At 37.9% G+C, this 15177-nt stretch overlaps 2 protein-coding genes across 4 annotated transcripts in view; one reads left to right on the top strand and one right to left on the bottom strand.

The window, feature by feature from the left end:
• Positions 1-15177, top strand: part of UBAC2 (UBA domain containing 2) — a 179416-nt gene that overhangs the window by 88543 nt on the left and 75696 nt on the right. The window lies entirely within an intron of this gene.
• LOC105709126 (G-protein coupled receptor 183) lies at positions 735-14422 on the bottom strand. The gene is made up of 2 exons (XM_012440955.3): positions 14319-14422; positions 735-2649 (listed from the first exon to the last, which is right to left on the bottom strand). The coding sequence occupies exon 2, from the start codon at positions 2629-2631 to the stop codon at positions 1546-1548; it is 1086 nt and encodes a 361-aa protein (XP_012296378.1). The 5' UTR covers positions 2632-2649; positions 14319-14422; the 3' UTR covers positions 735-1545.

Below are 15177 nucleotides of genomic sequence, written 5' to 3'. Positions count from 1 at the left end.
AGAGGTAGAGTGAAGGAAAAGCACTAAGATTTGGACTTTCATCCATGTGGTCTCACCTGTCTGCATAATATGTTACAAAGACCAGTGCCTATTTTTGACAGTGGCTTTAAAGTCAAGTGGCTCTTTGTGAAATTAATGCATATCTGAACATATTAGTAAATGGTATTGAGTCAACCATGAAGATTAATTTTCTTACAGGGTAAAAGTTGAGAATGAGTAAGACAGGAACTTTAAAGAAAATATTCTCAGGATATAAAGTCCAATAAAAATTTAAAGTATAACAGAGTAGACCCCCTTTCTGTAAAAAAAAAAAAAAAAAAAAAAAAAAAAAATTAAAGTATGACTCAGAATTAACATTTTTTTCTTTGTCTGCCATTGTAAAACTTGGCATCATTCCCAGCAGAGAATACTGTATTGGGGAAGTTTTGGGGATAAAACAAATTTGAACTGGCAGACCAGTTGACTACTTGGAAAGGTCATGCTATTCATACACAGATATTCATTTAAGCAAGTATATAATATTGTAAACAGTCCTAAGAATGCTTAATTTTGTAAGTTTGGATTTTACTCTCTATCATATTTAAGCAAGTAGCAACTGTATTTTTCCCTGCTCATCATGCACCCCCCTCCTCTTACTCGTTAACTCAAACCATTGAAATACAGATGCAGGGTACTAACAACTTGGGGGAAGAAAGAGAAATGATCCCCTAGCAATCCCAAGAAAACCAATCATATATGCATGTCTTTTATTCTCAAGATGAATTTAGCAGGTAGACTTTAGCAGGTAGACCCTCCTCTCAATGGGTAACTCCATATAGTCTTTTTCATATTGCTAAGCAGAGGCCCTTAAAGACTATGCTGGCAGCTCCGGGAAAAGCTCAGTGCTTTTATTGCCTCAGTCATCACCATCATCATTTATAATGTTGCAACTCAAAGTCTATCTATTGCCAGTTATCTTTTCCCTGTAACTCCCACTGATAGTTGACAGTGAGCATTGAGGGACAGACTCATCATAACTTTGCAGCTTCCTGCTGTTTATTCCAAAAGAGTTCTTTAACAAAGTTTTATGACTCAGAACAAAACAAAACAAAAAACTGGTGTTATTGAGGGAATTAAATCTAACATTGAGAGAAATATTGATTTAAGAAATATGTTACAAAAAAAGTATGTTACAGTATTAACATCTGGCGATATATAATCTATTCAGTCCTTTTTCTTTTGCCATTTGTTGGCAAGAAATATTAATAAATTTTTTATTAAAACAAAACTTTTTACATTGAGAGTTATACAGATAACCTCCTTTTGGTGTATTATTTCATTTACAAATAAAAATGAAGTATTTATTTTCATTTTTATTTTGCTTTATGTTGTTTGCTTTATGTTGTTCTCTTGAGCTTACTTCTGAGTTGGAGATGGGAAAAGTGCCCCATGAAAGAAATATAAAGAATCCTAATTGAAAGCCGAACAATTATTTTGGTTTATAAGAAAAGTTCAGCAAAGTTTGTTGTACAGTTTACTTCGCCATGAACCAAAATTTAATCCATTTCACTTTCCATTTGAAGACTTGGAATGTATCATCATCTGCGTTTCTGTCATTTCACGAGAGTTTTCTTCAGGGGCTGACTTCACAGCACTAGAAATCGATACACTGACTTGCCGTTTCAGCATCCTCATAACCTTTCTCTTATACCCTTTACATGCAAAGAAATAGATAAAAGGGTCCATGCAGCAATTGAAGTTCATCAGGCATACTGTAAAGTGCAGAGAAATCTGGAATGAATGTCTTTGGCTACATTCCAGGAAATTAGAGAAATGAAGCTTCTTAATCATATGTTGAATAATTGCAACATGGTAAGGTGTGAAACAGAGAACAAACACAACAATAATAAGAATAATTGTGTTGAGAGCCTTTTTGTTTACACCAGATTTCTCAGTGAGTGGGTTTTGTTTGGCAGTTTTAAAGAGTTTGCAGCAGATCTGAGAATAGCAGATGAGAATGATTATAAGTGGAAGTACATATCCTATGAAACATGCCCCAAGCAGAATCCAGGGAAGAGATTTTGTTTCTTCAAAGTTTGGATACTCCATGCATGTAATCCTTTCAGTTTCCTGCTTTGACATAGGGTTGATAAGGAGTGGGAGTGTCTGAGCAAATACTAGAATCCAAACAAATATGCACACACCTTTTGCATGTTCAATCCTCTTTATCTTGTTGTAACGTAGAGGATGTACCACAGCAATGAAGCGGTCAATACTCAGGCAAGTCATAAAGTTCACACCTGCATATGTGTTGATGTAAAACACTAGTGCAGTTATCCTACACAAGGCATCTCCAATTCTCCAGTCAAAGCCCATTGCATAATAGGCTATTCGTGTAGGCAAAGCAGTGGTAAAAAGTATATCAGAAATCACCAGATTTGTTGAATAGAGGGTGGTGGAGTTGATTTTTTTTCTGTTTTGAACAATGACGACCAAGGCTAGTAAGTTTCCCACAAGCCCAATGATGAAGACAAGACTGTAATGCAGAGGCATTACTATCCTGGCTGTGCTGTGATGTGCATAGAGGTCACAGTCATTTCCCTGAGGAGTTGTAGAGAGCGTTGTGAAATTGTTAGCCATTTGTATATCCATTGGTGGTGGTCAAGGTGTCTAGAAGAAGCCAAGAAGGGTCATTTAAGTAAAAGTGTATATATTCAGTTTGATTACTCATTAGTTTAAAAATTTTTTAATAACGTATCAAAGCAATCCAAACTATCTTTTATATAAGTTTTAAATTTTCATGACTTGAAATTTTTAAAAACTGTGATGCATAATATGGTTACATATATGATAACAGAAAGAACAGAATAAAATTTATGCTTTTACTCTCACAATTAGCTGACTTTGTCAAAGCTTTGGCAAAGGAAACAGAACCATTTAAATAGGGCAAATGCATTTTTGTGACAGAAGGGAATGCACTAACTTTTTAGGCCGAAATTCCCCGTCCCTTTTCTGAACATTGTCTGGTTAAGTAAAGCACACCACATTTCAAACAGGCGTTAAACTTTGCTTTTAAATTGAATTTCAGTTGGACCTTTTTTTTTTTAACCAAATGCATATCACTGCCAGGAAATGAAATCAGTCACCACATTTATGTAGTGAAATATGAACTTACCACAGTGATCTGATTTGTGTTAACCTAAAAGTCTGAGAAATAAGCTTAGTCCATGTTAGGAACTGAAAGTTAAGATTTTCTTTTTAAAAAGAAGAAGAAGAAGACGACCACAACAAACATGACTAAAATGACAAAAAAAAAGAAAAAAGAAGAAAGATAAAATGAGAGAGAAAAAGACTTAAGTTACTTCAAGGGGGAATTATTCAATTTTAAAACTCTATCAACCTACAAGTACTCCATAGTTGAATGCAATCTACACTTCTACATTTGCGCATAGTAGCAAGCGTCACACATTGTATTTTGTTTCCTGCTTTATTCACTGAACATCTTCATGTCAGTACAGTCTACATATTTGTCATATGTGTAGATTTTATATAAACATTTGATAGATATTCTACAGTCTTCCAGTATGTTGATGCATAATTTGCTTAGCTACTCCCTTGATAAACTTTTGGATTCTTTCCAATTCTTTTCTTGTTATAAATAATGTTAAGACAGAAATTTCAAGTCCTAAATTGAAAAATGGAAAACTCCTACAATAAAGCTCCATAGATGAGAGTAAACTTAAGAGCAGAGCATTAAATCCTGTGTAATTATTTTTAGAAGGAAAATAAATCCTCTAAAAGAACTGTGTGTACATAAATCTCATCTGGAAGTCACTAAAATTAAGAGGCACTTTCAACATATCTAGTGATGTTGCTACCGTATATTTAAGGAAAGAGACTATCCCTACCCTGATCAAAAACACTGTCTGCAAATCTGCTTCTCTCCCTGTGTATTAAATGAATTGGATCTCAGCTAACTTCATTCTAACAACCTTAAAACTGTGATGTTCATAGACACTGAGGGTTCTCAGAGGATTGTGGTCATGCTGTGTTAGAAGTATGCATTCTGTACAGTGTTGATAGGTTAATCATTATAACCTAAATGGAAATGTAACCTAAAGCAAAAGAGAGCAAAAATGGAAATTAACATTTTATTATCCAGAGAAGAGACAATGGGAAAAAAGCAAAGAATGAGGAAGTGGAAAACACCAAGAGGGTAGGGATATGTCAACAAACTTAAATGGGTTGAGCTTGCCTATTACAGGTCAGAGGCTATCAGTTTAGATTTTAAAGAAATCCAGCTGTATGCTGCTTAGAAGAGATTATAGCTCAAAATGATTGAGAAAAGTTGAAAATAAAGGCAAGGGAAAATACATGCCAGGCAAATCCCAACCAATAAAAAGGTAGAATGGCAATATTAACCTCAGAGAAAATAGAATTAAAGGCAAATTCAATATTAATAGGAATACAGAGGGTCGCTACAGAGGTTGAAAAGAACAGTCTACAAAGAACATAAAAATAATCATGAAATTTGCATATAACAGCAAAATTTGACAGAATTTAAAGGAGAAATTGGCAAATCCACAACTATAATGGGAGATCTTAACACATTTCTATTATAATGTGTTAGATAAAAAAGAGATTAAAGACTTAGGAGATTTACTCAACATGATTTAAAAGCTAACAGAACTTGTACTGAAGACACATGAGCATATCTGCAAATTTGGCCATGTGCTAGGTCACCAGAAGACTCAAAGCTTTCAGAAAATAATCATTTTCTGATCACATTGCTTGACTACAGTGCAGATAAATTATAAACCAATGATAAAAAGATAAAGGATAAGTTTGGAAATGAAAACAACTCATGAGTTAAAGAAGAAATCACAAGGGAAATTTTGTGTCGATGCATAATTTGCTTAGCTTCTCCCTTGATAAATTTTTGGATTCTTTCCAATTCTTTTCTTGTTATAAATAATGTTAAGACAAATTTCAAGTCCTAAATTGAAAAATGGAAAACTCCTACAATAAAGCTTCCTAGATGAGAGTAAACTTTGATAAAAGGAAGAGCAGAGCAGTACATTCTATGTTCTTCTAAAGAACTCATGGGTTAAAGAAGAAATCACAATGGAAATTTTGAAATGCTTTGAACTAAAAGACAAAAGTTCTACCTGTGAAAACTGTGGGATGCAGATAAGGCAATCTGAGATAGATATAAAGCCTTCAATGCATATATTTAAAAAAGAAAAGATTTAAAATAGATAAGTATACAGTTGAAGAAGCAAGAAAAGAACAGTTTGTCCAAAGCAAGTAGAAGAAAATAATTGAGATAATTGCAGAAATTAATGAAATAGAAAACAAAAGGCAAATATCAATTTTATATTTTGCACAGGAAAAACAATTGGAGTGGTTCTTAGACAATCATAGGGATTGCATTGTGAAATAAAAGTAGGAAAAGCATTTTCCATTTAGTTGGGAAAGGCTTCGTGTAAGAAGCAGCTTTTCAGGAGCTAAGACTAGACACAGGAGAGGTGAAAATTCCAGGCAAGGCTTGCAGCTTTGGAATAGGCAACCAGAACTAAGTTCGGTGAAAAATGTTTTCTTCCAAAAATCTGAATGTATATTTTTGAGTATTTCTAAGCAGATTCATGGGAAATGACTTTAAAATACATGGCAGAAAACAAAATACTACTGTAGAGTCTGCTAATCCTCCATATGAATAATTATTACTGTAGAAATTAGGAAAGTGACACTCAGGTAAGACTCAGAGGATAAGGTGCCATTGCTTGCCAGTTTGTATACAAATGCGTGTTTGACTGTATCACCAAATGAGATGCAGCATCTAGTAGAGCCAGAGATTGCAGAAGTTTCAGAACAAAGTTAAAAAATGTTTAACATAGTTTGCAAACAGTTCAGATATCCTTCATTAAGGGATTAAATAGTTTATGGCATAGCCATGTAGTGGAATACAGTGCAGCTACTGAAAATGGCAACAAAGATGCCTGTTTCTTGACTGGGAATTATGTTAAGTGAGGAAAGCAGATTGTATATACAACACACTTTTTTGAGGGGTGGGGAAGCAAATACGCACACATACACACACACACACACACACACACACACACAGATGTCTGCATAATTTTGTATGAGTAATTTTGGGGCTTTACCGATATATTCTAGATTTTTAACACTGAACATTTCTATTCAAAATGTTCATTTCTATTCAGTTTATTGACTGAACTGAATAAATAGGTAAAAAAATTTAATCAATGGAAAAACTTTTAGTTCAGCTCTTCTTGCAAAAACCTCATCATCTGACATGCTGTTCAAAGCTTGCCCTTCAGTGTTCCTTTTTCAGATTTCTGCTTTAACTTACTAGGTGCCTACCTTTGCATTGTGTCATCATAAAGAAACCTCACAACAGCCCTGTGAGCTGAGCATTGCTACCCTTACCTACTTCCCAGGTGATGAAACTGGGGGTCCGAGGGGGTTATAGGCCATGCTGGATCCTTCTCTCTGATGACCTGGCTTCAGGTTTCCTCCTCTTTTCAGTCCTTTGCACTGGCAGCTGTTTCACGCTGCCTTTAAAGAACTGTGAGCTGTGGTTTGAAAGTGGTCTAGGCTCTAGGGGCCATCCTCACCTATAATCACAACATATGCACAATATGGCCCAGCTGCTCTAGAGCAAAGAGATGACACCTTCTAAGAGCAGGGGGTACCCACTTCCAGGAGAGGTGCCTTCCCAAGTGGGAAGCCACTTGTGGCCATACATCATTGAGCCCCAAGGGGTAGTCTGTTGAGGGTCCTTACTGACCACCATTGTGCTGGAGGTGGCCAAAGGCATTTGCAGAATGTGGACGTGTAAGTGGGATTGCTTGGAAATGATCTTAGGTAAAGGAAAATGCATGCTTTGGACATTTGGCTGTTCATTAACCTCTTGGAGGATGATTCTACTAGGTAGCTCTAATATGTTAATACTCTAATAAAGTTAATACTTTAGTTCTTGCTTATATTTATCCTGTGTTATTAATGCAGTAGTTTCAGCCAATTTTATGATTTCCAAATTGAGAGGGAAATCCTTTCATATGCATGACTGTTGTTATCTCATTCTTATATCAGCCGGTCCCAATTTATTATAATCTTCCTCAGAGATATCACTTTTTATCTTTCTTTAATCATCTTAAGGATTCCCTTCTAAAACTTGAATTAAGTCCTTTCTTTTATTCAGGAGAAAAATGACTTTTAGTGCCTCCATGTGCTAGATATTGGCAATACAGAAATGGTACCTTTTTGCATTAGAGGGTCTAGAACTCAAGGGTGAATTTACAGTGTTGAGCATGTGCTGTTATCTGAGTGAAGTGTTCCTCTGGAGTCTTTCGCATGCCTAGCAGTATGTACATAGCAGTATTCTGCTCACTTTTTGAATTACAGTGTACCAGTGTCAATATTTGGATAGTAATGTTATCTTTTAATCATTTTCAGGTAGAAAAATTATTTATTCTTAAGTATATTTTAAGTATTTTACATTGTCATTATTATTAGGTAGCAGCTTCTGATCTGTTATTTAAGATATGTATATATACAGTGAGGTACACCAGAAAGTATTATCATTTATCATATTGCCTACAGAAAAGCCCGAAGAAATGTTTGTTCTAAGTCTTTTTTTCTTTAGAACACTAATATCAGAATTATAACTTCCTTATAATGCTTTCTAATGAAAGGTGCACGTGGCCCCTCAGCTGTCCTTCGTGCTGCACACACTGAGGGACAGGAGTTGGGACGGAGCCTTTCCCTGGAGGGCACAGGTCATGACGGGCCATAGGAAGCCTGGATCCTTATTCAGGTTCCATTTGTGGAACTGGGCTCTGGCAGCCTTCAGGGCTCCTCTGGCTCCTGCTGGAAGCCACCTGGAAGCTGTCTATGCCATTCTCTTATTTTTATTGGTAAACAAAGGAGACAATCCATTTTGCCTCTGTCATGCAGTATTGGGTCTTTTTAACTTCACTGTTACCCTAACGTGTGTAAAACGATGTTTCTTCCTCAGCAAAATATCTTCCAAAGTATTTTTTTTTTTTTTTTTTTTTTTGAGAGGGAGTCTCACTCTGTCACCCAGGCTGGAGTGCAGTGGTGCAATCTCAGCTCACTGCAACCTCCGCCTCCTAGGTTCAAGGAATGAATTCTATGCCTCAGCCTCCCGAGTAGCTGGGGTTACAGGTGCCTGCCACCACACCCAGCTAATTTTTTTTGTATTTTTAGTAGAGACGGGGTTTCACTAAGTTGGCCAGGCTGGTCTTGAACTCCTGACCTCATGATCTGCCTGCCTCAGCCTCCCAAAGTGCTGGGATTACAGGCATGAGCCACCGTGCCTGGCCCAAAGTATTTTTACTTAGGTTTTGGGAAGTGAGCCTGTATGTGTTTTTCTCTAGAATTTATTTCATTGCTAATAGAGTTGCTAACACTTCTTGAGATATTATCATCTCATATTTGCATAACCGGACATGTTGACATGAACCGATAGGTTCTTCCTAGCCACAAAAGGAAAAAAAAAAAGCCCCCCCGCCCAAAACTCATTTATTTAGCATCTAAGAAAATTGTCTAAGCTCTAATGTAGTTTGCACTCTGGAAATGTTTACCCTAGATACCAACTGAAGGGATCTGTGATTTTTCACAGAGGACATGTACCTTCCGTGATCCTAATTTACTTGCTCAAGTAATTAAAGTGTTTTCTCAGCCTTTAATTTGGACAGAAACAGAACAAAACCTATACTATATTCAGGGATTTAGTTGGTGCTAAAATAATAGCTTTCGTTTTTTGCTGAAATGTCACCTTTGCCCCCAATAGTTATTTATTTTAATAATCATCAACACCTTGAATGAAAAGGGGCTAACTTAGGAATTCTGTTTAAATGTAGCCACTAGCAATTACTGGAATGAGTCAAGTTGTGCCGAGATGATCATCAATTGGAGGTGACTTCTCTGTAGGTCAAATCTGCTCTAAGCACAGCTTATACAGAGAGGTGACCTGAATCGAAGTGCCCACAGTGGATGTACCAAAGAGGAACTTCCAGAAGCTCACTTTCGAAAACAGCCAGGGGAGCCACCCAGGTGGGGCCACACAGATACCAAATATATATGTATGTATATTGTTAAATGATGAGTCCTGTTTGAACTGATTCTTTCTCTGATACTGTCCTTTGGCCACTTTGAGGAAAGGTTAAGACTGAGGAAACATTTCTGGAGTAGGGAGAAATAAAATCATTGGAAAAGAAGAGGAAGATGAAAGCTCAGGGTTAATTGAAATTACAAGGATATGGTTCTACTGAGGAAATAAAGACAAGCACAGATGTATCAGGACGACAGGCGCTGGGGCTGTTTCAGCTCCCTTGAGAATAAACCTGCTCCAGGGAAGAAAGAACCAATTCATTACTTCTTCCTCTGGTTACCTGGTTTTATAAGTATTTGGCAATTATTAGAAAACACCTTCTTATTCAAACAGGGACATCTAAATTTGGCCCAGTGTCACACATACTGGGTCCTAGCATTCACCTAGTGATTTTTCTCACCTCCTTTTTAGTTGACTAAACAGCTGTCATCTGAGGTATTGTGGTGCCATTTGCCTGTAAAATGGACAGTGGGAAACGTGCATTCCTGGTGTGCAAGAGGAACTTGTGCTGCTGTGGAGCTGTGACCAGCACAGTCACAGCCCTCGGTGCTTCACTGGTAAAGTCAGATAGTCCATTCTATTAATAATACGCTACTAACCAACTACCATAGTAGTCAGTACATGCCTCTGTGGCCTGGTTAACTCTTTGTACACTGTAAGGTGACTTTTTCCCAGCCAACTTTGATTCCTAAATTGATAGCTATGTCTGTGTCCATGATTCATTGTTTGGAAGGATTGAGATCAATATTCCCTATATCCTTTTAAAAAATCACGCATACCAGAGTGATGATAATCAGCATAGAATTGACTGTGGTCTCTCTGTTTGGGGACCTCCCCTGCCCCCTGGGGGACTTGCTTTCTGGCTTAATGGAGTGTGACTAGCTGAGGGGCTTAGTTGGGGCAGCCTTTCTGAGGAGCTCTGTGACCGGCCTGCCAATTCCATTGCATAGCCTAGATCAGACCAGCTCCCAATAGGTCTGCAAAAGGCCATTCACAGGACCAAGTACAGAGAACTTCTTCAAGACAGAAAAAGACAGAGAAGCTTCTTCAAGACAGAAAAAGTGTTTAGCAGTCTGCCGTTTCCTCTTTGTGCTTTATATGTGTCCTGAACCCAGTGGGCATGCAGTGAAGACTTACTTCAGCTTCATAAACGCATTCCTTGGAAATGATGGAAGGGTGCGTGAGCATGGGAATTCTTTGGTTGAACACCCACTTGCACATTTGGGGTTTCACATATTCCAGTTATTTTTCTTTCACCTTTCACTGGTCACTTATTCCCTGTGTGGCTTTTGGCAGCTTTAATATTGAAAAGTATGGAAGTTATTGAAGATGAAGATGACATATTTTAAAGAACCAAGAAACTAAGAATCCCACCATAATACTCATTTTAGTATTGAAAGTGTAAGAAAGTATAAGAAAGATATTCTTTTAGTGTAAGAAGTTTTAGTGTAAGAAAGATATTCTGTGTTTCTATCTGGCATGATTTATAGGAACCAACATGTGGGAAAACATAATATAAAACGGCTCTTTATAATGAAGCTCTATGTCTTTATAATATTTCTTCTCTGAGTCCTGAATGTTTCTGGAAATAATGTGTACCTTTTCTCTTTTAAGTTCAAGGAGTTTCTATCTCGTTTTTGTCTCTATTATCGCATGGAAATTAGGGAAGAACTGGGTAAACCAAATTCCAGGTCAACTCAGTCATTCGCTCAGGGATCTTACTGGGGTACCCAAGGCGCAGGGGTCATGAAGGCGTCTAGGACTCCATGTTCTCCTTCACCTGCTGCCTTTGGTCAGTGAGCAGTCCCTGTGCCTCAGCCTGTGCTGTGCCGCACATCCGTGTCTGTCTGCTTGTGTGCCATTCCCACCATTCTGCCCGCAGCCACTGCAGCAGCTTCCCACTAGTCTCTCAAACGAGGCCCATCCAACCCCAGGCAAACCACAGGCTCTGTGTCATGACTCCCAAGTTCCTTCATGATCTGAGGCTCCATTCCTTCTTCAGTGGGGTTGCTGGCCGGCTTCCCTCTGATCATGCCCTGGCTCCAGCCCTACAAAATCACTTATAACCTTTGGGTGTTCCGTGTTCCCTAACAACTCTGCCCAGTGACACTCTTCCCTCTGTCTGATGTCTCCCAGCCCCTGTTCTGTATCCTCAGCTTCTATTTTTCCTTCAAGGCCTAGTTCCAAATGTCCCAGGAGCTTTCCTGTTCTCCATCTTCTGAAAGGCAGTGTGGGTGTATTTGTGAAGGCACTGTGCTCTGTCATAGTGTCTGTATCACTGATTTTCTTCCCTGTCTGCCATGAGCCTGTGAAGTATTCTGAGTGGGGACCCTGTGGTGTTAATTTCTTGTATCTCTAGGTGATGTGTAATCGATATTCAATAAATATCCCTTAGTTAAAGAATAGCAACATTCTAGCTTTCTTAATCCTCAAAGAAAGGTTCTTTATTACACTATAGTAAGCCCCTGATGAATAATAATCACCAAAATTGCTAAGCACAGACTGTGTTCCAGGTACTGCCCTGGGCACTCTATGTCTGTTTCCTCATTGAATCCTCTCAGAACTTTCACAAGTCCATTTGCAGATGGTGAAATGGAGGCACCAGGGCACTTTGGTGACCAAAGACCTAGCGGTTAAGTGTCAGGATTCAGACCCAGGCAGTTTGGCTTAAGAAGTCACATTCAGTACAGCACATTTTATCTCTAGCTCCTATATCCAACATGATCTGATATTATGGGTAGAAAACAAGTAAAATAAGAAGGCATCTCAAAACTTTAACGTACACTAACTCATGCTATCTGAACAAGAGAGACTAGGAGAGCTGTGGGAAGGGAATGGGGGTAGGGGAGAAGAGATGTTGATTCAAATGAAGGAGTTTATTAATTTATTTGTAGCATATTTTAAAGTAAGTAAAGGTTTTATAAATGGATTTAGATTTTACTATTTTAACAATAGTTTAATAATAAAACAATTTAGACTGAAATTTGAATTGAAAAACAGTTGGTGAATTCATAGGAGAAGCTTTTATGCTGTTAATTGATTTTTTAAACTACTTTTCAGATATTTGCAGAGATTTAACAAAATAGTTTTATTCTTCTCTTTGGGCTTCCAAAACACCACAGGAATCTGTGTTACTTTCACAGCTTTCAGAGGATTCTCGCATGTGTTATCTCATTTTATATGATGCCCAGACTTCTTGGGAAGGTGGTCAACTCCCCAGACAGGAGGATATCACACATCCTCCACACAGGCCACTTTCCAGGGCTGCCTCCTGACTCCAGCAGGCCTTAACCATAGCAGAGAAAAAGTATCCTTGTAAATGCCTTTATTAGGTGGGAAGCTCCTTTAAATGTAAGCTTCTTAAGCATGATGACTTGATCTCGTCTAACATTTTATCCTATAGAATGCTACAGAACCAACCTACAGTAGGTATCTAGTAAATATCTATAGAATAAGTAAATAAATAAAGTCATATAGCAACCTGAGTTAATATTTATTCCATTAAGTGACTGGTCATGGTACTAATAATCTCTAGGAAGCCAGATAAAAGTAATTTATGCAAGAGATCATCACCATTGTCACTGACGTGATACATAAACATGTGAGTGAATACTTTGTGGAGCAGCGTATTCTTTGTGGTTTTAGTCCAAAAAGTGCAGTGAACCCTTAGGGAGAAAACATGCTAAAATACAAGAAATGTGGAGTCCCACCAGTAAGCACAGTTAGAAGTGTGATCATCCATTGACTAAGGGTCTTTATTTATTTTTTTATTTAGACAGAGTCTCACTGTGTTGCCCAGGCTGGAGTGCAGTGGTGCAATCTCGGCTGACTGCAACCTCCACCTCCCAGGTTCAAGGGATTCTTCTGCCTCAGCCTCTCGAGTAGCTGGGATTATAGGCGAGTGCCACCATGCCTGGCTAATTTTTATATTTTTAGTAGAGATGGGGTTTCACCATGTTTGGCAGGCTGGTCTCAAACTCCTGACCTCAGGTGATCCTCCTGCCTCAGCCCAAAGTGCTAGAATTATAGGCGTGAGCCACTGCACCCAGCCAGATTCAGGGTCTTTATGTAAAATATCTATAACATATCTGTTGGATTCACCCTCTGGTACATTAGTGGCCAGAGGAATGGGAGAGGAATGATAGGAGACAGTTTTTTAGCACTTACAATGAGAGGCAATATTGGTAGGACTTGGCAATTATAATACTCCCCATTTTACAAGTCAAGCAGCTGAAGCCAGAGATATTAGGTAACTTGTGTGGGGGCTACCCAGCTTGTAAATTACATTTGAGCCTGATTTCAGAGCCCTTGCTCTTACTACACCACATTGTACTCAGAGTGACACTAAAAAAAACAAAATACCAACCCCCCCCTCCACACACACACAAATACACACATGCACAACCCTCACCCCTCTTTAAAGGAAGTCTCTTCACAGCTTCTATTTTGCCAAGAGTTTCTGTGTGTACCACCATTCCCAACCTGGACATAAATATTGCCAAATCACTGCACAGAATTCATTGTGATTTCTTCCCCAGACACATGGAAGTTCTAGAAAAGATATGTTTAGTCTTATTTGCAGACTTTTTTTTTTCACTTATCTAATTAGTAGGACTTAGCATTTAAAAAGCAAAGATTGGTACTCTTTGGTGGTGGGAGAATAAATTGGTAAAATGTTTTTGTAAACCAAAAAGTACCGTTTTATATCTAAAGCTTTAGAAAATATACTCTTTGCCCTAGGAATTCTACCACTGAGATTCTATCCTGAGAAATAATCTTATATTTCTAATAATTCCTATAGCGTAGGAATACTCTGTTAAAATAACTTTGTTCCTTTTCTTTCATATTAAGTTACCCTAAAATATTGGCATTATTTGCCTATTTTTGCTTGATATTGTTTTTTGTCATTGTGAGTTTACACAGAAGTACACGAAGTAAGCCCAATTTTTTAACAAAGATATTTCTGGTGGGACCTATCGCTTTCACTCAACTTTATAAGAACTAACTAGACCTACCAGTCAGCAGAGACTCTAAACTTACCAGTATAATATTTGTTAGAAGTGATGATAGCGTGTTCTTAAATAGATTCTTTTCCTTTTTACCTTTTACCTTAAAACTTAGGCTTTTCAAGTTTTTCTTTAAAAAAAATTGTTGAAAGAGCAAAAGATCTAGTACTTACATATCAGTGACTCCTTTGGGTCTCTGTGTAGTCGCTATCAGTACTTGTCCAAACTGAAGTAAGTTAACTGTGGCATGTTGTTTTAAGAGTGGCTAGGCAGACATCCTTTTATGGTGGTGACTTTTTTTTTCTGTCACCCTGTGACTGAGCATGTAATGAGCAGTTAGCCTCGTGTAAGTGTGTGCACTTTTTTTTTTAAATGGGAAGTGAAATTTTTATAGTGATTAAAAAAAATGACTATCCAAAAGCCCCTTGGAATTTATGAATTGTTGATATCTGTGGAACTTTATAAATTTTTCTGTGACGGTTTAAGTATCAAAAATTGTTTGAAAGAGACTGAAGCAATAAACTTTAACCATAAAAATGGACCATAGTTACTGATGATTTTATATTGACATTCTAGGTAAAAGTATGGATTTTTCTGTTTTAAGGAAAACAGTGCCAACGGTGACAGTGCTTTTTACCTGGAAACTTGGTATCAGGGAGTAGTTTACGCATTCTGCCTTAATCCACAGCTTATGAGAAAGAAACAGGTTTCTGTGGTGTGGGGAAGAATGGCAGTCCAGGATGTGGAGTGGACAGGATTAGTCGCCATTTTCAGTCGAGAGGCTGCCCGAGTCAGTGACTGTGTGAGCATATGAATAACAGGGGAACGGTTGAAGGGAGGCCCATTATAGATAAAATCCAGCCTCTTCAGCGCAGGATGAAAGAGACGTATGCCTTTCACCCTATAGTTTTAGTTGACTCAGTTTAAACAGCATAATGTGTCTGTCAAAATGCAGTTTATTTGTAGGCTAAATTACCAAATATGTAGCACTCAGATCAGGAGAGGTGATGTTTACATTTAGCCAGGACTGAT

Source organism: Aotus nancymaae, unplaced genomic scaffold (assembly GCF_030222135.1).
Source record: "Aotus nancymaae isolate 86718 unplaced genomic scaffold, 86718_ANA_hifiasm-v0.15.2.pri h1tg000048l, whole genome shotgun sequence".
In the NCBI taxonomy this organism is placed as follows: domain Eukaryota; kingdom Metazoa; phylum Chordata; class Mammalia; order Primates; family Aotidae; genus Aotus; species Aotus nancymaae.
The sequence above is the reverse complement of the archived record's forward strand: the minus strand, read 5'-3'. Positions and strand labels throughout refer to the sequence as shown.

Excerpts from the sequence above, each read along its gene's own strand:
- LOC105709126 (XM_012440955.3), bottom strand. The coding sequence starts at position 2,631 with ATGGATATACAAATGGCTAACAATTTCACAACGCTCTCTACAACTCCT.